The sequence below is a fragment of the Centrocercus urophasianus genome, unplaced genomic scaffold (genome assembly GCF_019232065.1).
Source record: "Centrocercus urophasianus isolate 14NV4802_14NV808 unplaced genomic scaffold, USGS_Curo_1.0 seq_38, whole genome shotgun sequence".
NCBI classification, from domain to species: Eukaryota; Metazoa; Chordata; class Aves; order Galliformes; family Phasianidae; genus Centrocercus; species Centrocercus urophasianus.
The window spans coordinates 746,422-771,140 of NW_024884955.1; the positions used below are offsets into that span (position 1 = coordinate 746,422).

A 24,719-nucleotide genomic window follows, 5' to 3' on the forward strand; every position below is an offset into this window, starting at 1 on the left:
CAAACCTCTTTCAGTTTGTGAGATCTCCCATGGCAGTGCAGCCCCCACGCAGTGTGCTTTAGCCCAGTCACAAGGAATTTGCCATTCTGAGCCCCCTTCCACAGCCCTTTCCCAGCCCGCGGAGCCCAGCAGTCTCCACAGCACAGCCACAAATTGCTCCTCCATTAGGAGCAGCGGGAGCCCGGCCGCTGCGTGGGAGCAGTTCCCAAGGCAGCAATGCTCCCACCACGCAGCTCCCAGCAAGCAAAGGCAGAAAGCAGCTGGAGGAAGCACACGGCGATGGGCTGGCGCTGAGGGGGCACACGTGGTCTCATCGATCTCTCCACAATTAAGGGCCCTTAGGTTGGTTCCATCACTGCATGTCAGAGCAGTGCACCCTCCCAGGGTACCCGGGAGCATTCAACCTCTGCTGCCCCACACCCACACCTGCAAGCTGCATCCCAGCGCTGTTCAAAGTGCATCATCTCCTGCTCAGCCTCCCCTCGGCCACTGGGGGTTAATGAAAAAATCCTGAATTTCACAGGCTGAGTCAGAGCGCGGCTCATGAGCGGCAGCACAACTGAGTCAGCAGCATCTCTTTTCACTGTGATTTTACTGACATCTCTGATCACAAATATTGCTCATGCTGGACCACAGCCAGCACAGTGGAAGCCAAATCCCTGTCTCCTACCGGCGTATCTAAGCACGCATCTCTGTAAAAAAGCAAAATGCATCCCTCTGCACCCAAGAGGAAAGGGGAAGTTCAGAAGGAAACATAAAACCCTGGGTTTCAATTTTTTTCTGGGTCATTTTGTACCCACTCAGCATGCCGTGCTGCATTCGGGCAGAGACCAGACACCTTTGGAAACTGCACTCAGCCCTCTGGCTCTTTGGCACTCATTTACTCTCCGGGTGCAAATAGCTGCATTTTCTGCGTATGAACTCGAAAGCCAGCAGATGACCAACAGCCACTTCCCAAAGCATCTGCGTCTATTGCCCCATAGCCGTTTCAGAGCACGATTCTCTCCAGTGTAGGAATTTGTTATTTGTGCTCTGCTCACCTCCTCCTTTTTGCATTGCTCAGTGCCTTGTACAAGGCAGCATTCCCCGTGAGGTCTAGACAGGATGTCCCGACGGCTGCTGCAGCAGGGGAGCGCGCATCCTGCCCTGTGTGAGCTCAGCCTGGTGCCAGGGGGACGGCTTTCAGCCAACGGCACCAATCTCCCTGGCTGCTAAGCAGGCTGGCAACGAGCTTTCTAAGAACTCTGCACAAAATCTAACCAAAGCAGCACGCTGAGGAGCAATGCAAGATGTCTATTCTGTCTCTACGCTGATCTTTTGCTAACAGTTGCTTAGAAATAGGTAGGAAGAGAACGCAGCAGCGCTCTGTTTATCCCCGTTATTCTGCTCTTAGCAAAAAGCTCTGCAGCCTAAGAAACACCAGCATGTTGGAAATCACCACAAAGGAAAGTTCCTTTCCTGAGAACCCCATTCCCCGCTGCAGAAACACAAGGCCTTATCTCCGAAAGCAGCCCAAGGCCCAGGAATGCACGCTTCAAGCAGCTCCAGTGCAAGCCGTCAGCTTCCTGCCAGGCACCGTGGCCGACACAGGAAGGCTGCCCCACTGAAATAAAATCCAAAGCCTGCAGATGGGAATTCTTTGGCAGAGAAGCGGATGGCAGCAGTTGGATGTGTTGCACTGACAAGCGCTCTGTGCCCCTCCCCACACCTCGGCAGCTCTCAGCCCCCAGCACAGCTGCTCCTCTGGGGGCTGCAGAGCTGCTGCGGCAACATGGGACAGGACAAGGGCTGTTGCCTCTGTAAGCCAGCCAGAAGTTAATGTCATGAAGAATAATGAAATGTACCTGAATAAATAAGAACCTATGGAATCCACTGAGGTTGGAAAAGGCCTCTCAGAGCTCCAGGTCCAACCCCAGCCCAACCCTTCCATGCCCACCGTTCCTCACTGCCGCATCTCCATGGTTCTGGAGCTCACCCAGACGGTGCCATGCGTTTGAGGTACGAGCACCAGTGTGAACAGCCAGGCTGGTAGGAGAAGTAACCTCACTATGTCATGAACTCTGCCCTTTGAAATTGCCCATCTCCAGCTGTAAGCATTCTGGCTCACCAACAGAAGGGAGACAGTTTGCAAGCTGTATGGGATAGCATCATCACTCTTTCTAAACGCAGCAATGAGACACAGCCTGCTGCTGCCCCAGGCTCCAACACAGGTATCACAGCCTCCCCTGTGGTGGCAGGCTTTGAAGAAAGCCCTGTACATCATCCTTTATGTGACTGCAGCACCAATCCCCCAGGCCAGTTCTCCACGGTAACTACAAGAAATGTCAGCTCAAGGTCCTTGGTCTTGATAACAAAGGATGGAAAGCAGTGCTGCTTTCAAAGGAAGGCAATCCCAGCAGAACATCCGAAATCACCCCAGGAGCCAGGAACACCCTTTAATCACAGCTCCAAAGAAACGCAGGGGGATCTGCAGACCCACCCCACAATGTGTCATTGCATGAAGGTTGTGTCCTCCTCCTCCTGGAAAGATTTGGTGGCACCCAGCATTGGGGAGCCAAGATTAAATCAAATAATTGATTAGAAACAATGAGGAGAATATAGATATGTGTATACACACATACAGACACCCTTTTCCAGCCATGGGCGGGCCCACTGGGACTTCTTGCTCCCTATCTCCTGTCACTGCATCCATTTCCCATAGCAGCTAAGCTGCCAAGCTCTGTACTGACACAAGGCAGCCAAGCAGGGATCTGGACTGTGAATGTTCCACCCAGACCAGCAGCAAGAAGCACAGCAATACCTAGAAATCGCAGTAGCTGCAATGGAAATGGCTGTGCCTACACCTAGGTGTGGGTATGCCCACAGCAGGGCACTGAAGCGCTCCCTGAGCACTGGAAGAGCAGAACCTCCAGGTCTGGCAGGAAACGTGGAGCAGGAAGCACCTCACAGCAAACACAGCGTCACGGAGAGCAGGCTCCGTTCCCAGGAAGTTGTGCAAAGCAGCTTTGGAGAGGAAACACAATCGGAAGGCACTGCTGGGGGACTTGGCAACGCAGACACGTGAAAAGGAAGAGGAGGAAACAGCAAACTATGTAGGATGGGGAAGAATAAAACAGAAGTCCTACAGATACGAGTCGGAGGAAGGGAAAGTTGCTGAAACGCAGCATTCTGTGGAAAACTCAGTTACAGAGAAAGACATCAGAGCACAGTTATAAAGCTGAGCTGCATCTTACACGGGAATGGAAAAGCAGCAATTTTTCACGTGCAATACAGAGTTCTGCCTCAACACGGAGGTGTGGAAGTTTGCAAAGACGCAGGAAGAAGTCCTTCGTGGGGGGGGAGGAATGAGAAAAAAGATCCCGAAGCAAAACAGCCCTTGGAGCAGCGCGGAGCCCCGGGGCAGCGCCGCGCCGGAGGGCAGCGGAACGCAGCTCCTGCTCCGGCCTCAGCAGCACTGCCACCATCCGGCCCCGGGGGAGAAGGCTGCACTGGGCCGGGAGCCCCCTGTGGAGCCGCACGTTGGATATTCGGAACAGTTTCTTCTCCAAAAAGCGGTCAGGTATAGCGACGCGCTGCTCGGGGAGGCGGTGGAAACGCCTTGAATTCCCTCGCGCTGGGTCCCGCAGTGATCACGATGGAGCGCATCCAGCGCTGCAGGTTGGGAAAACCCACGTTCACCTGGCAGAAAACTTACAGAACAACCCCAAGGTTTTTAAACTCATTTAGCTGAAGGCATCTCCACGTTGGGAAGGCTGCTAGCTGGGGAACCCAAAGCTGTAAGAGTAGCTGGCAGCACACATCATCCAAAACAAGAACAGATGGTAGCCATCGTTAGAAAGGGTCAGATGCTGTTTTCCTGTTTTCCGGGCCTTTAATGGTTGTTTTCTCAACAATTTACAAATATGCTGTTACGCACATTATATGTCCACTTAGTAATGAAGAACCTGTTAATTCGACTTGCTGTAGAAAAGCCCTTGCTGAGCTCTGCTGCCTGCAGTTCTGCATCAGTACACCCAGCCAAGCGAGTTCCTCGTGCTGAACCTGCCCGACCTGCCAGCCCTCCCAGCTGCTCGCACCCAGAGCTCGCTCTGCTCACAGCAAGGCGAGGACCTGGAGCTGCAGAGCAGATGTGCTCCCAGCACAGCACCCACACAGCTCCCAGCTGAGAGGCAGAGGACGGACAGGACTGCACCACAGCTGCAACCCAACCTTTTCCAGAGGACAATGCAGATGTCACTGCAGCTCCCAGCTAGCTGATATCTAAACACCTACTGTCTGCTAAAGTTCTGCTCCAAAGCACAGGGCTGGGATAGAAAGCATGTTGCAGATCAGTGAGAAGTGCCATGACACAACACTAGATGGCAACTCGCACACAATGCTGTAGCAGCACTACCAGAGCCTTGCTCACCAGCAGTGAATTCACCCACAGCATTCTGTCCAAAGGAAAGAAATGGAGACCTGAGTCCAAAACAGTGGACAGACCAAAGCTGGAGCATTCCAGGTGTTCAGCTGTGTGGTCCTCAGCAAAGGAAATAAATCAAAGGGTCCTAAAGCCTCGAGTTTTTCACCTGAATTGATTCAAACAATCACTCATCTTAAAATAAAATCTGCTTTCCAGTGAGATACTGTTTGCCTTGTAGTTTCAGTCATTTCAAGCTGATTCAGCTTCGTGCCTTCCTTAGAACAAAAAAAAAATCATCAGGAAGTTGGGTTTCTCAAAGAAATGCAATACAGCAATTTAGAACTGCAGTCAGTCAGTCTGGACTGCAGGAGAAAGTGCTGGCAGAGCAGGTGAGAACTGTAACAAACACCTCGAGTGTTCTGCTGAAGGAAGGAACATCAGGACTTTCCCTCCAGAACAGCCCAGCAGTGCCAACCTTTGCACCTGCACACACACAAATCAGTTTTCCCCACGCTGAGCAACAACTGTTTCACAAAGATTCCCCTCACAGTGCTTTCACAGTAACGTTAACCATTATCCTGACAGCAACATCACTCATCCTTGTATCTTTATATTCAACGTGCAAAAAAAAATAAGAAGAGTTGCAGCAGTCCCCAGAGAGGAAAGAGTAACAGACTGCAAAGAGCATCTGATCGGCACAGAGGGAAACTGCTCCCTGGGAACTCCCTTCCCCCTTACCTTCTTCCCTTCTCAAGAGCACAGAAACATTCCACAAAGGTAACTGAACTCTCCTGGGAGAATCTGTGGCTCAATAGGCTGCATCTCCTTTGAAAACAGGTTCGTTTCCTTTATTTATTTTAAAGTCCACTGATCATCACAAAAAAAAAAAAACCAAAAAAAAAAAAAACCATAGGAAATGCAACTAAAGAGAAAAGAGTCCAACCAAGACCTAAGAACCCAGAGCTACAAGTAGATGTGAGCCTGTTTGCACAGTGCAGGTGCACGCATGGCTGAGACGACGCACGCGCGCTGCGAGCAGGAGTGCGGCGAGACACGGGTTCCTTTATGTCAACCTCTGAACAATGACAGCATTGAGCAGGTTGGCTTCCTTCAGGGTCTGGTTCTCATCAGTCAGCTCTTTATTTGGGAAGGTGGTCATGAGGACGAAGCTGGTTGCTGCCATTGCTGGCCGGGCATCTACTATGAAGAGCCGGATGTCACGGATCCTGTCCGAAGGGATCAAACACACAGAGGTTATTCTGTTACTGAACTGCCTGTACAAGTGAACAACAAAAGCTTACATTCACCTCTTCCAGAGTGTGCAACCCTGCACTCACTGCACTTGTTTTCCAGGTAACAAAGTCAGCTGCAGCCAGACAATCCTATGACTTGAGATGCTTTTCCATAGGCAAAATAATAGCAAAATAAGCTACTTTCTAGGTTAGAAATTTCACCTCAATGCTTTTTTTTTTTTTACATTGCTCAACTTCTGTGGTGTAAGCAACTATTTGAACCAGAAGGGTTCTGAGCCTTTCAAGATGAACAGATTAATAAATTGCTCCTCACACAGTGTAACCCAGATGATCTCAGCTCCCAAGGGCAGTCACAGCAGTGACAGCAGATCTACCTCCTGCACCTAATCCCAAAGGATTGTCTTTGTGACTTTCTGGAACATGCTGGATCTCTTACAGAAACCAGAGGAACCAGGATGGACAATCAGGCACTCTCTTCAAGATCAGAGAAGTGAGAAAAACAGAACTCTAATGAAGCAGCAGGGTATGTAGGCCAGCTTTGTTCGTCTGAGGGAAACAAACTGTTTAACAGCACCCCTCAGTGCTGCATTCAGTAGGCAGGGAATAGCTCAGCTGAAAAGTCTGAACTGAGAGAATAACTGCACCAATTCCTAAATGCTTGATAGTTTCAAAGGGCTTTTTTAATAGATGTTAAAGAACCGAGGTGCAGTATCACCAGCTGCTACCCACCACTATTTGGAAAGAAACCCCGTCCTCCCGACAGGAAACATCTGCCTTAAAACTGCACAGTTTTAATCCCATTCATCTGTACAGAAGGATCCCCAGGGCTCCCTTTAGTAGGCTAGCCAGGATTTCACCTGCTCCATCTGAGCACAACGTGCAGTGTCATTCAGGCCTTAGTTAGTAACCCATATTTCCTGCTGCCCTGGTACCTGTGATTGTGATTAAATTTCTGGACCAGTCGCCCACCATCAGCGAGCCGGATCTGGATGTTGGTGACAGGCTGCGACTCATCAATAGCAATGGCAGAACTGGCTTTGGCTTCATTCTCTGCCTGCTGGGCTGGGGAGCTGGTGCTCAACACCTGAGGGGCGGTGCTGAGAACAGAAGACACAAAAAGCTGTTAAAAACCAGACGATTCCCCTGACAGCAGCGTGCCAGGAGCCAGACTGCGAGCTTCCACCTGCTGGGCCCTGCTAACAAGGTTTCCAATCAAGAGATGCCAATGCAAGTTGGAAATGGGAATTTGGGAATTAGCTAGCAAGGTGGCAAGGCAGTGGGCACTCATCTGTAGCTTCACCCACACCATCACCTCACAGAGCACCCCTCCTTCGCTCTTCACATCCCCACAGGAACAGCAGTGATACAATCAGGAGACGCTGCTTCTGTGTGGCACATCACAGTGGGTCCAAACTGGAGATTTGCCTCTTGCCAGTAAGAGAATGAGCCCACAGCACACATCACTGAGCCTCATTTCCTCTCCCACAGCAACACCTCACACATGACAGGCACCGAGTACCTTCTCTTCAGGAAGATGAATCAATAAGCCCGTCCCACAAACCCTCTTAATTGACTCTTAGTCACACGCGCAGCAAAGCGGCGCTTCTGCTTCCTCACCTGCCCAGTTTCTGTCCTTCTCCAGTAAAAGCTTTGAAGACACTTTTAGGTTTCACATACTCCTCGTCACGGTGATCCTCCATATCCAGGTTCACCTGCCCGCCTCGCGCCAACCTGCGCAGCTCTGCGGGGACTTCCCTGCAAAGAGAGGGTCTGAAGGAATCTGCCTGAAGAAGCAGATCAGGAAAACACTGAAAACAGGATCTGGGGCAGCCAAAAAAACCTTTGGAATTTCATGCACTCCTGTTTAAGTAACAAAGCAGGTGTGCACCCCCCCACTAACAGGCACAAGCTCAAGGTTACTTTTCCCTGCCCTTCGTCTGGAACGAAACGATGCACTGGAAATCCTCAGCCTAAATACAAAAGTCTGTCTGTTTACTTTGAAACATCAAGACCCTATAAAAACCAAGGCAGCTGCCCATGAGCCTAAAGTAAATCTTCAAGTGTGCCTTCCCAAACCTTTCGTATGGAGAATTTAGCCCTCAGGTAAAACGTGTCATAGATTCATGACCCTGGATACCACAAAAACCCGTGTTTCAGAAAATAGCTTCTCTTTCACTCCCTTCTTGCTACATAACAACACACCAAAACAACAAGTTTTGTTGCTACATACCCTCGGCGGATATCATCAAGGAACTGGGCATTGGATGGATCCTGGTAGCTTCTCAGTTCTCCACTGTCCAGACTGAATCCACTCTTCCAGAGCTTGAGTACAACGTGCACCTGCAGCAGAGCCCAGACAACCATCAGTCTCACTGGAACACCTCAGTAAGGGCAACCAGAAGCAAAATGAAAAGCTGCTGACTGGCAGAGGAGTTTCAAGCAGCAGAAAACATCCCAGCTATGTGCCACTGGGTTGATACAGTCAGTGGTGAGGAAAAAAAAAAGCACTGGCTATGTAATGATCATCATCAGCTCCTAGATGACAACACAGACCCTTTTCTGATAAAAGCTGTTGAAAAGCCAAGTGTTTGACAGGGGCCTAAACTAAGCTCCCATCAAGGCCTCGATAGATATCTGCTCACAAAGCAGCACTGATGCTGTTGGTTCTGCATCTCTTCAACAGTTAAAGCCTTATCACCCGGTGCTCTTTGCACTCTGTTTTTTACCATCAGTATATTCACACTACAGAGGCTGAGAAAAGATCCCCATACTTCTAAAGAACACTCAGGTAATTAACAAACATTGGAAAAACTACTGCATAAGACCCAAGCACGTGCATTTCTTTTTTCCTCCTACCAGAAATCCCACAGGAAGCAGAATTTGTCATATTTCCATCCTCCTGAATTTATATCAAGCTTTGCAATTCTCTGACTCACAAGCTTTCACTTGTAGCAGAGCAATCCCCCAGGTGACCACTGCAAAACAACAGAAAGACACTCACATCCTGAACAGAGTTCTGTCTCCTCTCTCCTGCCACGTAGGCAGACTCTTCCTCTGGAGTAGCTCCAAGGCGATATCCTCCCCCTGCAAAAGGCTGCAGAAGAGGCAGGCAAAGAGGTTACAGGATGACACGTAGCCAGGACACCATGATTCCCTTTCCCCAACATCATTCTGAGGGAAAGCAGAGGACTTCAAAAGTATCAGCAACATTTGCTGGCCCTCAGGCTCAGCGACCAGCTTGGACTAGTTAATAAATACAGCACAAAGCAGCTTTTCTTACCACCACGACATGGAAATAAGAGCTGCAATAACACAGGAGTCCAGACAGATGTTCCTTTAAGTTAGTTTTAGTACTCCACAGGACCAACCAGCTGTCACAGTGGGAGCCACATACAGATAGCTCCAACAGAGAAAGAGAGAAAAGAAGGAAGAACTCATCACTCCTCACTTTAGGCTTGCTACTCTCGCCGCTGCTTTTGGCTGTCCGATCAACTGCCACTGCACCGTGCTCCTTCGCTCCCTTGAACAGATCCTCCACCAGCTCATTGGGACTCTTCTTCCTTGGAGGACCAACAATCTGTTGTCCACTTCTCTCTGAGCCACCGGCATAAAACCTAGAAAGAAAACACAGCCCATCTGTGCAGGAGCAGAGCACAGCTCCTACAGGACACGTGTGACAGGATCCAGCACATTTACACCGGGATTCAGCAACAAGCTGCTGCTTACTAAGGAAATAACTGGCACTTGGAGGGAAGGCAAACATTAATTCTGCACTGAAAGATCACCACTCGCAACAGGACTAAGTGGGAAGCAATGAATGCACTGTCAATGAAGTGCAAATAAGCACTTGTGGAAGACTGGGGTTATTAGCTTCCAGCTGGCTTGTAACGCATCCAGAGCAAGCTCACAGCTGACTGCAGAGGACCAGGTGGCCTACCTGCACTGAGCACCCTTAAGTCGCATCAGTTCCACTCAATTTACCTTGCTTGTGAACCTAAAGAGTATTTAACTGCTTACAGTTGACCCAAGATCCTTCAGTACAGGAACTGCACGTCTACTTAAACCTGCTTTACAAACATACGTATTCCTGTACACGGGCAGCAAGCTGCCACAGAACAGCAGGGATAAAACACACAGGTTTCAAGGCTAACTGAAAACTCACCGCTGTCCCTCTTCTTCCTCATCATCATCCTCCTGTGCATGAACAAGGTCTCTAAACGACGTTACTCGGTGGTCACTGCAAAAGTCGATCACAGTACATCAGCCTCATGATACACTTCAACCACATGAGCAGAAGTTCCTAAGCACAGCATGTTAGGTTGACTCTGTTCTACTTTTAGGCTCTGACTCATTGCTCTACAAAATCACAGGTCAGCAGTGGTGTAACTGAGCAGTGAATAATGTTCTTGAACCTCTGTGCTGATCACATCAACACAAAATGACCGACTGCAGGTCCAGCAGCAGAATTAACTCTTCAGCCATCTTCCTGCTCACATACTGAATTTCACTGCCATTCCCAAATACAATTTCTCTTCCAGACCCCAGTAAAGTCAAGCCTCCAAGACCACTCTTGTTTACCTGTGATTCAAACTGAAATCCAATCCTTCCGCAATATGAAATTTATTTCAGAGCCTGAAATGAGAGCACTCTGCCTTCGCAGTACAGTCAGTAACTCCTCTTTAAGACTGGATAACATTTACTGCACAGGGACTTGGTATGGCCCAATTAACTTTCCTTGTAAAATGCTTAACAGACAAGGTGCAACAGAAAATCAGAAAATGCTTATCCTATATAGGTACAGCCTGCTTGAACAAAAGTGTCACTGACCGTGTGATTGCCTCTAACCTCAGAACACAAATCTAGTTTTTTCCTGAGCAATGAAGCAAGTCATTCAACTGATCTTTGGATCAGTTGTGCAATAAGGCCATGCTCGTGATATGGAAGTGTTGCTGTTGATTTCACAGCTTCTAGAGAGCCGTATGAGGTGAAGCAGTTCTAAAATCATGACTATTATTCTGAATACAAGCAAATGCTGATGCTTTAAATACAGCACAGGGTTGTTTTTTTTAATGTAATTTGTTTTCACAGTGAGCCTTAAAGTCCTTGCTAAACAAACCAGGCCCAACTGAAGCTCCCTCCTCACCTGGCTGCAGTGCCTCTGGATACAGAGCTGGGTGTTGGCTGGGGGAGGGTCAGGATGTCCTCATCACCCCCATCCTCATAGAAACTGGCAAGGGCGATCTGAAATAGAAAACCCAGGAGTGTTTCAGGATGAGATCAAAGATTCCACAGCAGCAGATCAAACACACACACACTAATAACATAACTGAAGGTTCTGTCACGCTGGAATTCTGACACACCAACTGCAGCCATTTTACGGGCTTTTCCCCTTTGGATGTCCTAGCAAAGACAGGTCGCTGCCAGCCATGCTGCCCGGGTTTGCTATGTGAGGTCATCACGACTGCACGCGTTCCTCCCCGACCCGAGGCTCCCATTTCTGAAGGGTTACGCTGCAGGAACAGCCCCCAGAGCACCGGGGCTCAACAAAACCCTCGCCCTCTATTAATGAAGTTGACTTAACGAGATAAGCGGATCCAAATCGAGCTCCGGACCCGCGAAAACGGCAGACCCGGCCCTGACGAGACGCTGAGGACCGAGTGGGCGGCGGGCCGAGGGCCGAGACCGCAGGAGGCCGGGCCGAGCCGAGCCCTGCACCGCCCCGCACCGCCCGGCCCCACCGCGGCCCCGCCCACAGCCGGCTCGGAACGGCGCTACCTGGAGATCCCAACCGGCGGACTCGAGGAAGAACCGCGCTCGCTCCTCCTCAGCTCCCGTCACGGCAACGAATTCCCTCAGCGCCTCCTCCCGGTCCGCCATCTTGCCGCGGTGCAGCGCGCAAATCGCTCCGGGTCCCACAGCCCCGCCCCGCCGCGGTGCGCACCGGAAATCGCTCCGGGTGGGAAACGCGGCCCCGCCCGCTCCGCTCCGCCCAACGGCGCCCCCCTGCGGCCCGGCGGGATGCGGCCATGCGTTCCGCCGCGCCTCCCGGAGGGCCAACCCTGCCCCGACGTAGGAAAGCAGCGCGAGGATGAGCTCGGCAAAACGTTGTATTGATTTTGGCACGAGTTCGTGTGGAGTTGATGATTTTATCTTTAAAATTCGTGCAGCGAAGCAGCGGGAAGCACAAGGGCGCAGGCCGGGCCCATCCCGAGCGCTGCGGGCGAAGCTGCGGGGCTCGGAGGCGATCGCGGAGCCGCTGCTGTCCAGGGCAGCATCAGGGCAGGAAACGCTTGAAGAGGAAGAAGAGGACGAGGGCGAGGAGCGCCTTGCCCAGCAGCAGGCCGAGCCATAAACCAGGGCTGGACAGGAGAATGGCACCTGTGTGGGTACAGACACGAGTGTGGGGCTTGGGGCACGCAGCCCGCAGAACAACGAGCTCCGCCCAGCTCGCGCTGCAGCTCTCGTGCACCGATATCTTCAGTGGAGCTACCTCCGGGTCCACACTGGGCTGCGACAGCCACCTGCATGGTGCCCGTGCTGGAGACGGGCTCCTGGTCCTCGTGCACCACCCGGCAGGTGAAGCTGGAGCCGCGCTTCTCCTCCGCCGCCTGCACCGTCACCGTGCTGTTCAGCTCAAACAAGCCCTGGGGGGTCTCTGCTGGCTGCGTGGTGCTCCCCGCGTTCAGCCCCGTCCCGTTCTCCAGCCAGGTGATGCTCACAGCTCCCGGGTAGAAGCCCTGCACGCGGCAGCTGAAGGTCACCGTCTTGTTCACCTCCACGGCGCCCGGCGGCGCAGCGACCACAGACACGCTGGGGGGAACTGGGAAGAGAAGCAGCGCCTGGAGCCGGCGTCCCTGAGCCCACGGCTCAGCCCTGCCCCAGCCCCGGGGCTGTGAGCCTCACCTCGCAGGGCCTGGCCCAGCGCGTACGTCCTCCTCAGTGGGGCTGCCAACGTGCTGTGCTGCACCTGGCAGGTGAGCTGTGAGCGCACGTCGTCCTTGGTCAACGCCACCTGTACGGTGCTGGACATGTTGTAGGAGGAATGTGACAGCTCTGAGGTGATGTGGGGCAGCACAGCCTGAACTGGAACGTTGTTCTTGAGCCACTGCACCTGGATGTCACGGGGGAAGAACCCTCTGGCACTGCAGGTGAAGGACACCAACTGCCCTGGTGCCGCTCGGCGACTCGGCCCTGACACGGCCAGCTCGGAGGGTCTGGCTGTGGGAGAAGCATTGGCCCATCAGGGAGCGTCCTGCCCATCCCAGCCCCAGAGGAGAGCCCACCAGGACAGGCTGGGAATCCACTCACCGTGCACCAACACCTCCGTGCCCCCACCACTCTTAAACAACTCATCTCCCAAGATGACTTTTCTAAACTTCACACAGTAATAGGTGCCAGCGTCCTCAAGACGAACATCCCTGATGTGGATGGTGAAGTCTGTGCCGGATCCATTGACTGCTCTCATCAGACGTGGGGAGGAGCCTTTGTGATCATAAATGGTCTGATTGCTGCTGCCCCAGCCCTTCAGCCACTTCACAGGGCCAATAGGATGAAATGCAGACACTGTGCAGTTCAGGGTCAGTATCTCCCCTTTGATCACCACCACCCGGCCCTGGGGCTGCTGCACCTTGAAGTCTGGATCCTTCTGGGCACCCACACCTGGGGACAGTGACAAGAGAGTCTGGGGCTGGCAAGAGGCTCTGGAGCCAGGGTGCAGCACAGGGCCTTGCTAGATCCCAGAGCAGGAGGCAGAGAGATGTCCCCATCCCTCACCACCCATGGCAGCTGGCACTGTGACACTGTGGGACAACGACAACAGGTAGTTGGACGTGGTCACATAAAGAAAAGTGCTTGGCTGGGGATAAAAGCAAGCTGGAATGGGAGAGAATAACCCCAAATATCTTTGGGCTCGAAGAAGGGTTGCCCTGCCAGCAGCAATGGGGAGTGCATTCTGGGAAAGGCTGCGGCTGTGCAGGACCACGCACTCACCTGGGGCATTCTGGAGCAGGAGCAGCACCAGGCAGGTTAGAGGCATCGCCTGCAGTGCCCGATTCATGCTGATTGCCATGTTCTACTACCTGCTGCTGTGGCTCAATGTGGCTCAGAGTGGTGTGGCCCCAGGCTCTCTTCCTGCTGAAACGGGAAGGAAGGGGTTTGGGTTTTTCCACTGACCAAGCTCCTCTCTGCAGCCCTGTGCCATCCCAGAGGGTGCCAATGGTGTTTGTGGCACCTTGTTTTGATGAGTGTTCCTTGTCATCAATGCTGGTCCCACTCCACCCTTGAATGAGTGACACTGCCACAGCCACCAACATGGGGCAGCCAGAGAGACTGGCTCCAAACCGATGTGCACCTCAAGCAAGGCAGGCTGCTGTGCCACTTGTGCAGGGCTTCCGCATAGCCCCCCTGCTGCTGAGGCTGTCTTGCTGAGACCAAGGTCAGAGCTGCTCTCCTGCCCTGCGCCCATCACAGCCCCTCCAGCCCTAAGCTCTGTGCAGGGGTTGGGGCAAACTCAGGGTGCACCAGTCCAGGATGCACTTTGAGGTTTAAGCCCCGCTGAGCTCCCTGCTGGCTCAGTGTCCTACTGGCTGCCCCGTGCAGGCACCAAAAGTGTTAACAGCATGCGCCCGCTCGCCTCCATTTCCTGTGCAGCTTCTCATTTTCCTTCTGGAGTCAGAGCCCAAACTTTTGGCAGCGCCGATGGCTGAGCTCCGTGCTGTGCTGCTGCTTCGGCTCTCGGTCGGGCAGCTCAGCCTCTTCCTGGCGTGGCTGTGGGGTGAGTACGGGGCAGTGCAGCAGCAGAAGCTGTGGTCAGCTCTCTCTGTACCTGTTCCTGCTGGCTGGCACAGCCACTGAGTGCTGCTGGCTGGGAGGGGTTGACACGGCCGCAACTGGGAGTCTGCTGTCTGCATGCCTGCAAAAACAAAACTTGGATGGGGGCTTTTCTCTTCTGACGTTCTGGGCTTGTGTGGGGTTGTTTGGGGTGAGGGACTGCAGGGTGTCCGGACAACCCACCTCCCTCCTCAGAGCTCCTTGGCCATTTCCCCCAGCCTTGGGACGTGGCTCTTGGCCTCAGGTGTGTGCCCAGGGTGAGGGAGGTGCAGGGTCTGGTGCACTGCACTTCGTTGCCGTGAGGAAGCCACATCCAAAGGCTTTGGGCAGGAGGGGCTGAGGGCAGGATTTGGGATCCTGTTGAAGACATTTAGCATCCATGCTGGAGGGAGAGGAGGGCTTTTTCCTGCCTGGCTACCCCCCCACCCCCCCCACCTGGCAGCTGTAGTGCCAGGTATAAGGAACACAACAGGAGTCAAAATCTCTCCCCATGCCCATTTTGAAGCTGGCTTCCACCACTTCTATTGAGTGCCATTTTCTTACCCAGCTCTATTTCTCAACTGAGGCGCTGAACAAGCAGTGGGTGCTCTGCCTGTGCTGGGCAGGAGGAACAAAGCAAGCTGTCCTCTCCTTGCTGAGCTCTGACCCTGCTGCGCTGTTGCTTTCCCCACATGCAGGTGCTCAGGCAGGATGGGGCTTCAAGCTGCACCAGCCCGAGAACAAGGTGTGGGTGGCCGTGGGGCAGACGCTGACCCTGACCTGCACAGTGACTGGATTGGGTCCCCCTGGCCCTGTGAAGTGGCTGAAGGGCTGGGGCAGCAGCAATCAGACAGTGTATGATCAGAAAGGCTCCTCACACCGCGTGACGAGGGCAGTGAATGAGTCCAACACAGATTTCACCATCCACATTGAGGACATCCACCCCGAGGACGCCGGCACTTATTACTGTGTGAAGTTTCACAAACAGTTCTTGGGTGATGAGTTGTTTGATCACGGTCGGGGCACGAAGGTGTCAGTGTATGGTGAGTGGGCTTCCATCCCGGCGTGACCCCATCGTGGCTGTCCTGGCTCAGCCCCAGCCCTGCCTACAGCCAGGCCCACGCTGCACTGTGCCCAGCACCTTCTCCCTGCTTTACTTTGTGTCCCCACAGAGACCTCTCCGTTCCCCAGCATGGCGGTTGCAGCTGCTGTGCTCTGCTTCATCCTCCTCATCTTCGTCCTCGCCTTCTGCTTGTACCGCAGGAAGCAGAGGGAAGGGGAGCAGAGCCAGCACGTGGCTGAGGTGGCCACAGGAAGCTGCTTGCCCTTCCCTCTCCCATGCTGTGCAGGGAACCCTGGCACCCCCAGGTTGGTATTCCTGCCTTTTCCCTCTGCACCGTGAGGTGAGCAGGCTGCCTCACTTAGCTGCAATTTAGGGAAAACACCATATTGTTTTGCTGGGCCTGGGTGGTGTTTGCTGCGGGTGTGGTGAGGAGCTCAGCTGCCTTGTCCTTGCTCTAAGAACTGTTCTTTCCTCCAGCAGTGAAGTTGAGGATGCAGAGAACCCAAAGCTGCCCCACCAGGTACGAGCAGGGTGTGGATATGAGGCAGAGTGATGCCCTGATGCAGGACCTTTGCCCAAAAGCTCCAGTAATGCAGCTGGTGGTGGGTGGTGGGTGAGCATCCAGCTGTCCATGCACTCTGTGTGGAAGCTGCCATGCAGGGGTGATTATAGCAAGGTTTTCTACATTCTTACAGCAAAGCAGTGAGGTGGACAAGGACATCCATTATGCTGACCTGCAGCCGCTGCCTGCAGCACGGTGGCCCAGCAGGAGCCCTGGTGCTGAACGCTCTGAGTATGCCAGCATCAGGGGAGCTGCTAAGTGAGCTGGCCCTGCCACAGCACTGAGGCAGGAAGCAGAGACTTTCTGCGGGCACCAGAAAGAAGAAGTGGAGCTGCTTGGAGCCGGCCAAGCTTGGCATGAGGATCTCAAATCTCTCCTTCCTGTCTTGGTGGCCATGCCAGGCAGGGGCAGGCTCAGCTCAGGCTCAGCAGAGCCTCTCCAGGAATCAGCAGCCCCAAGGAGTGCAGGATCAGGGCAGTGAGCTGAGCACCTTTGCCTTGTGCAAGCTGTGCAGTGCTGTTGGCTCCAGGAGGACCTCATGAATGTCTCCACCAGCACAGGCCACCAGAGCTTTCCCAGCTCAACAGATCCACGATTCGTATCATCCCATCACCACACCAAGCTCATCCCCATTAAAGCCAGCAAACAGCCACGCCACCTGGTCCTGCTGTGTTCAGAGCCAGAATGATGCTGCAGTGGCAGCAGGGGCCTGGAGATGTGTGGTCACAACTTCATGCCCAGTGTGCTGCTGCCAACTCCGTGCTGAGCCCCCCAGCAGCTCCCACCACGCAGGGCTGGGATTAAATAAAGCAGAGCCCCAGCTCTGCCCTGACCCGCCTGGATGGTTGGTGAGAGGCAGGCTGGGCTCCCTGGTCCTGCAGCCCTGGTGCCTGCCACGTTCATCTCCAGCCCACTCCTTCCTTCCCTCTGTCCTCTGTAACCCACATCCTGTGGCCACACGCCGGGAGGAGGACGGAGCGAGGTGGAGGCAGGGAGCTGTGTCATAGGCTCTTTTCCTGCAGAGAAATCATTGCAGCTGCCTCTGACCTTGAAAGCTGTACGCACTTATCAGCTTTCAACTATTTTATCTGCTTTTCTGTGAAATAAAAAAAGAGAAGTGAAAGAGGGCAGCGTAAGATATCTGCATGCGTGCACGCAGGGGAGCTGTATGGGGACACAGAGATTGTATCGAGGGGCAAATGGGGAGGGAAGGCACTTGTGAAATTCATTTGCATGGCTGAAGCAGCATCCCCTGCATCAGGGGACAGGTCGTGGGGATGGTTTCGGGGTTATTCTCCCTGGGGAGCAGCTCAGAGGCATGCAGCAGCCCTGTGCACGGTGCTGGGTGTTTGTAAGGAGCCCAGTGCCTGACCTCCTCTACACAATGCCGGAGGGCACACAGGGGCTGTGGCACTGGGAGCTGGGATGGAGCTCTGGAGCTGGGAGTAACGCAGCTGAGCAGAGCTGATGGCGAAGCAGGGGCTGCCATAACCGGGGCAAAGGGTGCCCAGCCCCATGCCTGGGGGCACTGAAACCAGGGAGAGTCCTCGCAGACAAGGGGAAACGAGATTCGAGGGCATTCAGCGCTTTTGAAGCTCTGGGCTGGGCCAGGAGGGGGGAAATCCAGTTTGATGCAAGCATATGCAAAGCAGCAAGGGGCAAATGCACGGTGGAGCGCTGTGCACCTAGGAAAGGCCCAGGTCTGCAGCTTACGGCCCAGGAGAGGGATTTGGTGGTTATTAAAGGAAAATCCTTTAAGCCATCAGCCCGGGGTGTGCCGGCAGTGAAAGCACAAACAAGCGTCCGAGCGTGGACACAAGGTAGGAGCGCACCGGGCAGCGCCACGGGGTGCAATGGGGGTCCATGCACTGAGAACGGGGGTGGTGGTGGGATCCAAGCTGTGCCCTCAAGGATGAGCGTTGCACCGCTGGCCCCGAGAGCTGGGAAACGGTTCTGAGGCTGCAGGGGCTGTGCCAGGAGCTGGCGTGGGAGGAGTGGCTGTGGGGAAAGCAGCGGGGAGCACGAGGCTCCAGCAGAACGCGGGTGGTGACAGTGAGAGATTAGTCCAGGGGGAGAGAGTGATGGACGAAGCAGGTCCAGCAGTGAGGGGAGGGGGAGGAATGGTTGAAAAGCAGTGAGGAAGAGTGTGGTCTCGGCTAGCAAACGAGGATGGCTGGATAGGGGCATGGCTGAGTCACTCCCGCTTTGGCTCCATGGTGTCCACACCGGGTGCCAGGGCAAGGAGAGGCTCTGCTCATCCCTGGGGGGCAGGGGGCTGGCAGTGCTTGCAAGGAAGAAGGACAAAGCTGAGCCTGTGCTGGAGCCAGGGCTGAGCAGGGGGGAAGGGAAGAGGACAGGGATAAATGTGTGAAAATCAGAGTCCAGCGCCGGCTGTGCCTCCTGCAGGGACGGGCTGTGCCTTGGGGCTGCCTCTGTCCGAGATGCTCCTGCTCTGACCCCATCCCTGTCCTTGCCACCAAGAGACTGCGGTGGCCACAAAACCCACAGGAAAATGGCCATGGGACAAAGAACATCCAAAGCCACAGGGACCCCACGATGCCATTGGGTCCTGATGGTGCCCCACTATGCTGTGGGGACCAGGTGATGCCATGGGGATGCAGTAATGCTGTGGGGATCCTGCAATGCCATTTGGGTCCCTGATGCCTTGGGGACCAGGTGATGCCATGGGGATGCCATGCCAGGACACCAATGGGGAGCAGCCCTAGGAGCTCATGTGATGCCAGTGTCTGTCCCCAGGCTCCGTGCTGTGCCAGGCTCTGTGCTCCCATCTCAGGGGACAGAGAAACTCAAAACCCAACAGCCCTCAATTTATCAGGGCAGCATTTTAATCGGAAAGCAAGGAATGAAGCAGAAGTAAGGCAGTGACACGTTTTGTGCCATTCCTCGATTTATTTTGTGTCTTCCTTGTTGAACTTTATTCCTATGTTTCATGCTTATTGTGGATTTTTATTAAAGGGGATAAAGAGGGCTGGGATTTGGGGTTGTCATAGAAACTGCTTCAGTGCTACAGCCTCATTGCCAGCTTTGTCCTTCCCCCCAGTTTCCTGATGTGGAGAGGCCTCGGCTCTCTCCAGGTTTTCTTCCAGCCCTGAAGGCTCAGCATGGATGCAGTGCATTGTGAAGCACTGTCATTCCACAGGAATGGGGCTGTACTGCGGCACGGTGGGACCTTCTGTATCCCTGACTATGAGGGCAGGGGGCCCTGCTGGGTGACTGGGGTCCTCAGGTCTGTGCCATGCCTGGGGACATTCATAGGAGCCCCAAGCTGAGCTCTGAGCTGAGGAGCAAAGCAGCTCTCTGGAGGATGCTGCTGGTGCCTGAGAGGAGCTGTGCTGGGAACCACCCTGCCCTGCCTGGTGCCATTTGTGTGACATCGCTGGAGTTGTGGGGCAGATTGGAGATCTGCTCTTCTGACCATTCCCCATCCTCCCTGCCACAGGCCTGAGGGGACAGAGAGTGAAAACGAAAGCTGTCAAACACATTTAGAAGGAAATCCTTTACACCCAGTGCTCATTTAGCCTCGGCGGTGCTCCGCTGGGGGGATGTCATTGAGGCCACGGTGCTGGCAAGGATTACAGAAGGATTTCCAGGGCTGTGGGACGAACAGGAACATTCAGTGCTGAAGAAAGACTCACTTTGTGCTCTTGGTGTTTGATGGGACATTGCCTGGGGACGGCGGCCACCAGAGCCAGCGCTGCTGCCCTGCCTGGGATCAGCACCCATGGGGGCAATGGGGCAGGCAGGGGGGGTTCCTGGTGACACTGGGGGCACCCCGTGCTCCTCCTGTGGGGTCAGCTGCAGGTGGCACAGCTCCCTGCGTGCATCCTGCCCCAAAGAGCTGCTGCAAAGGGGTTTTACGTAGGAAATGAGCTGCTGAAGGGGGGGGGGGGGAGTGCTGTGGGGTTGGACAGGATGCTACAGGAACCCCATCTCCAACAGCACGGAGCGACCTTAAAGCTCGGCTGCACTTGGCTGCAACCCCAGTGCTGGCAGCGCCCCGAGCCCAGCACAAGTGCCCCTCTTAGGAGAAGTGTAAAGGAAAGGAAAAAATATTTAGAGAGGCAGCAGAGCACAGCAAGCAGGAGCAGCGTGGCCGTGGTGGATGCGCCCACGGTGCTGCCAGCGCAGAGGGGCCGTGTGGTGCCAGCGGTGAGTGCAGCGGGGTGCCCTGCGGTGCACCCCATAGAGCAGGATGGGGCCCCACAGGGGGCTCAGACTGCGGGCTGGGGGGCACAGCGGGGAAACAGCGTGGTCTGTAAATAATTGCATCTGACAGATCCATTTCTTCCACAAGGTTCAGCCTTAATTTTATAATGGTAGCGGTCACTATGGCAACGTGTAAAAATAACATATCCCCGAGCGAGGCAAATTCCCCATAAACATCTCCTGCTTCCAGGAGCGAGGGGAGCCCCAGCCGTGGGGATGCGGGCAGGAGAGCCACTGCTTTGGGCACGGCAGCACCCCAAACCCCACGCCCCGTTGGCTGCCAGCACCCCGCTGCTGGGACAGGCCGGGTGTTTGGGTTGGGATCAGCTCGGGGTTTAATTAACGGCGTTAAGCGCTTACGCCCCGCGACGATGATTTTATTCGTTAATCCTTCGGGCGATGCGGAACGCGCAGCAGCTAATTGGGTGGATATCATTAATGCTGGCGGCCAGAGCTGCTGCTAAAGGGCTGCAGTGCAATGATTGCTGGAGCGTTTCAGCTGTGCCATAACACCGAGGTTCGCTCCATGTGATTGAACTTCATGCCCTGCACATCGCAGAGCTCTGCCCCAGGCTCTGGCGATGCCCTCGGTGTCCCATGGCACTGCACTGCTCCCCTAGAGGGGTGGGATTGGTGGCAGTGGTCACAGCTGGGACCCTGCATCCACAGCCCTGTGCCATGCACACGCACGCACGCGTGTGCAAACACGTGCACGTGCAATGCAGATGCAACACACACGCAGTGCACACACAGAACGGGCTCCCCACGGATGTGCATCCTGTCTGCAGACATCTGCTGGTGCTCATCCTCAGCTCACAGGTCTCAGGACACCACACAGAGCCCCTAAATCACGGAATCATCGAATGGCCAGGGTTGAAAAGGACCTCAAAGATCATCTAGTTTCAACCCCACTGCTGTGGGCAGGTTTGCCAACCACTAAACCAGGCTGCCCAGAGCCACATTCAGCCTGGCCTTGAAAATCTCCAATCCCTCTCCATAACTCCGCTGCCCTGTTCTGTGCTGACCACACTACTCCAGGGCCGGGCCAGAACCAGGGAGCAACGCAGCCACCAGGAGCACAGTGCATGTTTTGCAGAGCCTTGTTCTTTCTGTGGCTCCCCTAACCCCCAGGACACATCCCTGCCACCTCCAGGCTTCGGGTCCTGCAGCACGTCCAGCATGAGCTCTGATGAGCAGGAAGCGATGGGCTGAGATAGCACACTGTGATCAGTCCTCCTGCATCTGCATTTTTGTTTCCATCCACTTTATTTGGCAGCAGTGAAGTACAGCCACCACAGCCTGGGGAGCACACTGAGCATTATCTGCTGCTGCAGCCATGGATGCACTTTTGTGATAACAGCTTGCTGTCAACAAAGGACTGAGAGAATACGGAAACAAAAAGAGAAAAGCAGAAGAAAATCAAGGTGCTGTCACTCCTCCCTTGGCCAGATCCTCACCCTGTCTGCTGTGGCACTGCTTAAGAGGGAGCCCGGGGTTTCTCCAGCACTGTTCCATGGGGCTGCCTGGTTTGCTCCCATTGACCCTGCAGCACCCAGGAGCACGCTGACCCTGCACTGCTGTTGGAGAATGGAGCTGAGCATGCAGAGCTGCAGGCAGCCTCACCACCCACAATATTCCTGAGCTCTGCAGCCCAGGGGTGCAGGATTGGCCTCTCTGCTGCTTTGTGACCCGGTCCCCATGTGTCCCCTGGTACCACAGGATCTCAAATGTCCCCAAGCATCGTGGGACCACAGAACCCACAATGGGAGAGCAAAGCCTCCTCCAGGGCCAGATGCAGGATCCTGCTCACCAGCTTACAGCAGTGTGTCCCCACCAGCTCCTGTCCCTCCAATTGGCTTTTCTCACTGTGTCAGCAGTTCAGCCCAAACCCTGCATCCCTCAGCTCCCAGGGCAGGCTGCCAGGCCAGGGCAGGAAGTAGAACACCTTTCCTGCTGTGACACAGCCTGGTAGGAATTCCCCCTTGGAAATGTGTAGGGCTGTGTTAAGGAAGCCCAGTGGATTTACCCCAGTGCCAGCATCTCACAGGGTGCTGCTGCAGGGCTGGAGCATCCCACACGTACTGCAGCCATCGATGTGGTGCGATGCTGCTCTGCATGGGACATGGACAAATAAACCCCATAACCGTACCCAATGCATCACTTCCAGCAGCAACATCCCTCCCTCTCCCTCCACACACGAAGCAATCAGAGCTAAACTGCTCCATAAATACCTCTTTATGGACTTCAAGAGCACCACCTGGCCCTGGCAGAGCACTCCAGTAGTGCCGGAATGGAGCAGGCTGTGATTATGAATTTGCCTCCTGCCCTGTCCTGCTGTGATAGGGAGCAGCGAGCACACTCATCACTGTGAAGCCTCAGGGAAGGACCTGCAACGTCCCAGCAGAACCCTAGATCATGCTGTAAAAGCATAAACAAAGCAAAGCAGTTCTTATGAGCAGCCCCCTCCCTCCAAGCTCTGCTTTAGGCAAAGCCACACTTGGCTCTGCAGGAGCAAACCAACAGCCCCCATCCTACTTTCCTATGGCCATCACAGCTGCTGGGGTCATAACGAAGCACCTGCAGCTTATTAACATGGCATAAAGGGGTTCCCAGGTGCCACACTATTTCTTTTTCCCAGCTAGGTGCTGCAGGGAGGGTAAGCAGTGAGTGGGTACAATGCATTCTGGTTTCATCAGTGGGGATTTGTTGGGCTGCACTGCTCTTCCATTGGTATCTGCTCTCTTTGGGGTCTAACTTGGGTGGATCTGCTCGCTGCTTTGTGCACACAGGCTGAAGGTCACTGCTTCCCATTTCCACGCTGGCATATTGCTTGTTAGAAGTTAACATCAGATAAACTAATTTAAGCTCCTTCTGTACTGGATGTCTTGGGCTAAGTTGGCATGGTACCTAATGAAGCTGAAGCTCCATTTGTTGTGCTGGAAGCCCTAAATATCAGTGGCGTAATTGGAAATCCCTCCTTAAGGAGATACTTGTGTGTTTTTCTCTCAGCTGAGGACCCTGTGGGAGCTGAACCCACAGCTCGGGGGTGGTGGGGAGAGATGGGGGGTTCTGCAGGATGCGTCCCCCCAGTTTGGGGCTGTGGGTCAGGATACAACCAGGTGGCTCTGAGCTTCTGTGGATCCCCGCAAATCTGAGTGTTGTGTGTGTGCTGTTGGTGGTTGTTGGCTGCATGGGGACAGCTGTGAGGCTGCTGTTGGGCCTGGAGATGGAGATTTGCTTGAGATCATCCCTGCAAGTTGATGCTGCTGCTCCAGCTGTGGCTCATCCCGACCCACCTCCAGGATGCTCTTTCTTCAAAGCTATGAAAAGGGCTGAGAATGGTCCTAAACCCTTCTTTAGCCCCAGCAGCAGCTCCCAAGAGCTGGGACCTGGCAGCGTGAACCTGGAGGGGTGCTCTGGAGCATGGAGGTGCCACGGGTGCAGCACCAGTGCTTCAGAGCTTCCTGCTCATGTGCATAGGGAACTACTTGTGATGGTGTCACGCCTTTGAAGCACTGTGCTCCCATTTCTCTGCCTCCTGCACAAGGGCTGGCTTCTCCCAACACCACATTCCAGCACAGGGCTGCAGGCAGCAGGGAGGCAGCTCATACTGCCCATATGCTCCCTAACATAGAGCAGGAGGAGCTCTTCCCGGGAAGCACCATCTGCTGTGCTGCAGTTCCTCCTCTCTTAAAAAGCAGAGCTTTTTTAAGCTCCAACTTTCCTTCCCAAGCACTCTGATTGCGCATGGGGCTGTTTGTGCTCCGTGCTCATGAGTTTGTCTGAACCTTCAGTGCTGAGTAGGAGAACAGCCCAGACAGGCTGCAGGCAGCCAGGCCCACAGGAGCTGTGCTGCTGCAGCAAAAGAACTGGGATTGGAGGCACCACCAGCACCTCGCCTTGCTCTGCTGGTGCTGCTCCAAGCATGGGATCCGAGGTGCTGCAGACCAAACTGTAGCTGATCTCGTGTCCCTTTCCCCATGCAAAGAGTTGATTTATCACCATGCTGCCTGTGCAAGAGGCTAAAAGCCAAACCCAGCTGCTGGCTCATGTGCTCGCCAGATGTGGGAAGGGGAAATGAGGCAACGGCTGTGTTGGGCTCTTGGGAGCTCCCTGGGAACAGCAGTGGTTGGAGCTGCTCTGAGGATCCTGGGGTGCAGCACAGCCATCGCAGGTGCTGTCCCACCTCCAGAGCAAGTGAGGTCAAGTAAAGCTGGATGTAATGCAAGGGTGTAGCTGTACTTGCAGGGCTGAGGGGGAGGCTCGTGGCACCAGGAATGAGAATGCAGAGAACGCACCCGGGCTGAGCAGTGTGCAGACTGATGGTGCCAAGACACTTCAGCTATCTTTGCTGTTTGTTTATGTGAAGCTCTAAATAAAGCCGACAGCCCCAGCGGCTGCTGG

General features: G+C 54.3%; 3 protein-coding genes across 5 annotated transcripts; 1 reads left to right on the forward strand and 2 right to left on the reverse strand.

Annotated features, from left to right (window-relative positions):
- Positions 1-5,225: 5,225 nt before the first annotated feature.
- Positions 5,226-11,559, reverse strand: NSFL1C (NSFL1 cofactor). Its single transcript, XM_042832478.1, has 9 exons — positions 11,431-11,559; positions 10,799-10,896; positions 9,818-9,892; positions 9,104-9,269; positions 8,657-8,749; positions 7,886-7,995; positions 7,273-7,410; positions 6,588-6,752; positions 5,226-5,628 (listed from the first exon to the last, which is right to left on the reverse strand). Exons 1-9 carry the CDS (start codon positions 11,530-11,532, stop codon positions 5,466-5,468), a joined length of 1,110 nt encoding a protein of 369 aa, XP_042688412.1. The 5' UTR covers positions 11,533-11,559; the 3' UTR covers positions 5,226-5,465.
- Positions 11,560-11,894: 335 nt separating this feature from the next.
- Positions 11,895-14,514, reverse strand: LOC122167635 (tyrosine-protein phosphatase non-receptor type substrate 1-like). 2 transcript variants are annotated; one of them, XM_042832363.1, is made up of 6 exons: positions 14,480-14,514; positions 13,645-13,788; positions 12,964-13,314; positions 12,559-12,873; positions 12,146-12,475; positions 11,895-12,033 (listed from the first exon to the last, which is right to left on the reverse strand). In XM_042832363.1, the coding sequence occupies exons 2-6, from the start codon at positions 13,721-13,723 to the stop codon at positions 11,930-11,932; spliced, it is 1,179 nt and encodes a 392-aa protein (XP_042688297.1). In that variant the 5' UTR covers positions 13,724-13,788; positions 14,480-14,514; the 3' UTR covers positions 11,895-11,929. The 2 variants fall into 2 exon arrangements, with proteins under 2 accessions (XP_042688297.1, XP_042688296.1); XM_042832362.1 differs by having other exon boundaries at positions 12,131-12,475.
- Positions 14,148-17,211, forward strand: LOC122167636 (tyrosine-protein phosphatase non-receptor type substrate 1-like). Of its 2 annotated transcripts, none has more exons than XM_042832364.1 (5): positions 14,148-14,428; positions 15,162-15,506; positions 15,636-15,831; positions 16,004-16,046; positions 16,222-17,211. In XM_042832364.1, exons 1-5 carry the CDS (start codon positions 14,353-14,355, stop codon positions 16,348-16,350), a joined length of 789 nt encoding a protein of 262 aa, XP_042688298.1. In that variant the 5' UTR covers positions 14,148-14,352; the 3' UTR covers positions 16,351-17,211. The 2 variants fall into 2 exon arrangements, with proteins under 2 accessions (XP_042688298.1, XP_042688300.1); XM_042832366.1 differs by having other exon boundaries at positions 16,007-16,046.
- The last annotated feature ends 7,508 nt before the right edge of the window (positions 17,212-24,719 follow it).

What these genes read in the sequence shown, in the direction of transcription:
- LOC122167635 (XM_042832362.1), bottom strand. Translation starts at nt 13,723, where the DNA reads ATGGCAATCAGCATGAATCGGGCACTGCAGGCGATGCCTCTAACCTGC. An exon ending in CACGGAGGTGTTGGTGCACG is followed by an intron (nt 12,874 to 12,963) that starts GTGAGTGGATTC and finishes CTTCTCCCACAG; the next exon opens with CCAGACCCTCCGAGCTGGCC. An exon ending in GCTGGGCCAGGCCCTGCGAG is followed by an intron (nt 12,476 to 12,558) that starts GTGAGGCTCACA and finishes TTCTCTTCCCAG; the next exon opens with TTCCCCCCAGCGTGTCTGTG.
- NSFL1C (XM_042832478.1), bottom strand. Translation starts at nt 11,532, where the DNA reads ATGGCGGACCGGGAGGAGGCGCTGAGGGAATTCGTTGCCGTGACGGGA. An exon ending in CCGCCGGTTGGGATCTCCAG is followed by an intron (nt 10,897 to 11,430) that starts GTAGCGCCGTTC and finishes TTTCTATTTCAG; the next exon opens with ATCGCCCTTGCCAGTTTCTA. An exon ending in AAATTTAATCACAATCACAG is followed by an intron (nt 5,629 to 6,587) that starts GTACCAGGGCAG and finishes CCCTTCGGACAG; the next exon opens with GATCCGTGACATCCGGCTCT.
- LOC122167636 (XM_042832364.1), top strand. Translation starts at nt 14,353, where the DNA reads ATGGCTGAGCTCCGTGCTGTGCTGCTGCTTCGGCTCTCGGTCGGGCAG. An exon ending in CTTCCTGGCGTGGCTGTGGG is followed by an intron (nt 14,429 to 15,161) that starts GTGAGTACGGGG and finishes CCCCACATGCAG; the next exon opens with GTGCTCAGGCAGGATGGGGC. An exon ending in ACCCAAAGCTGCCCCACCAG is followed by an intron (nt 16,047 to 16,221) that starts GTACGAGCAGGG and finishes ACATTCTTACAG; the next exon opens with CAAAGCAGTGAGGTGGACAA.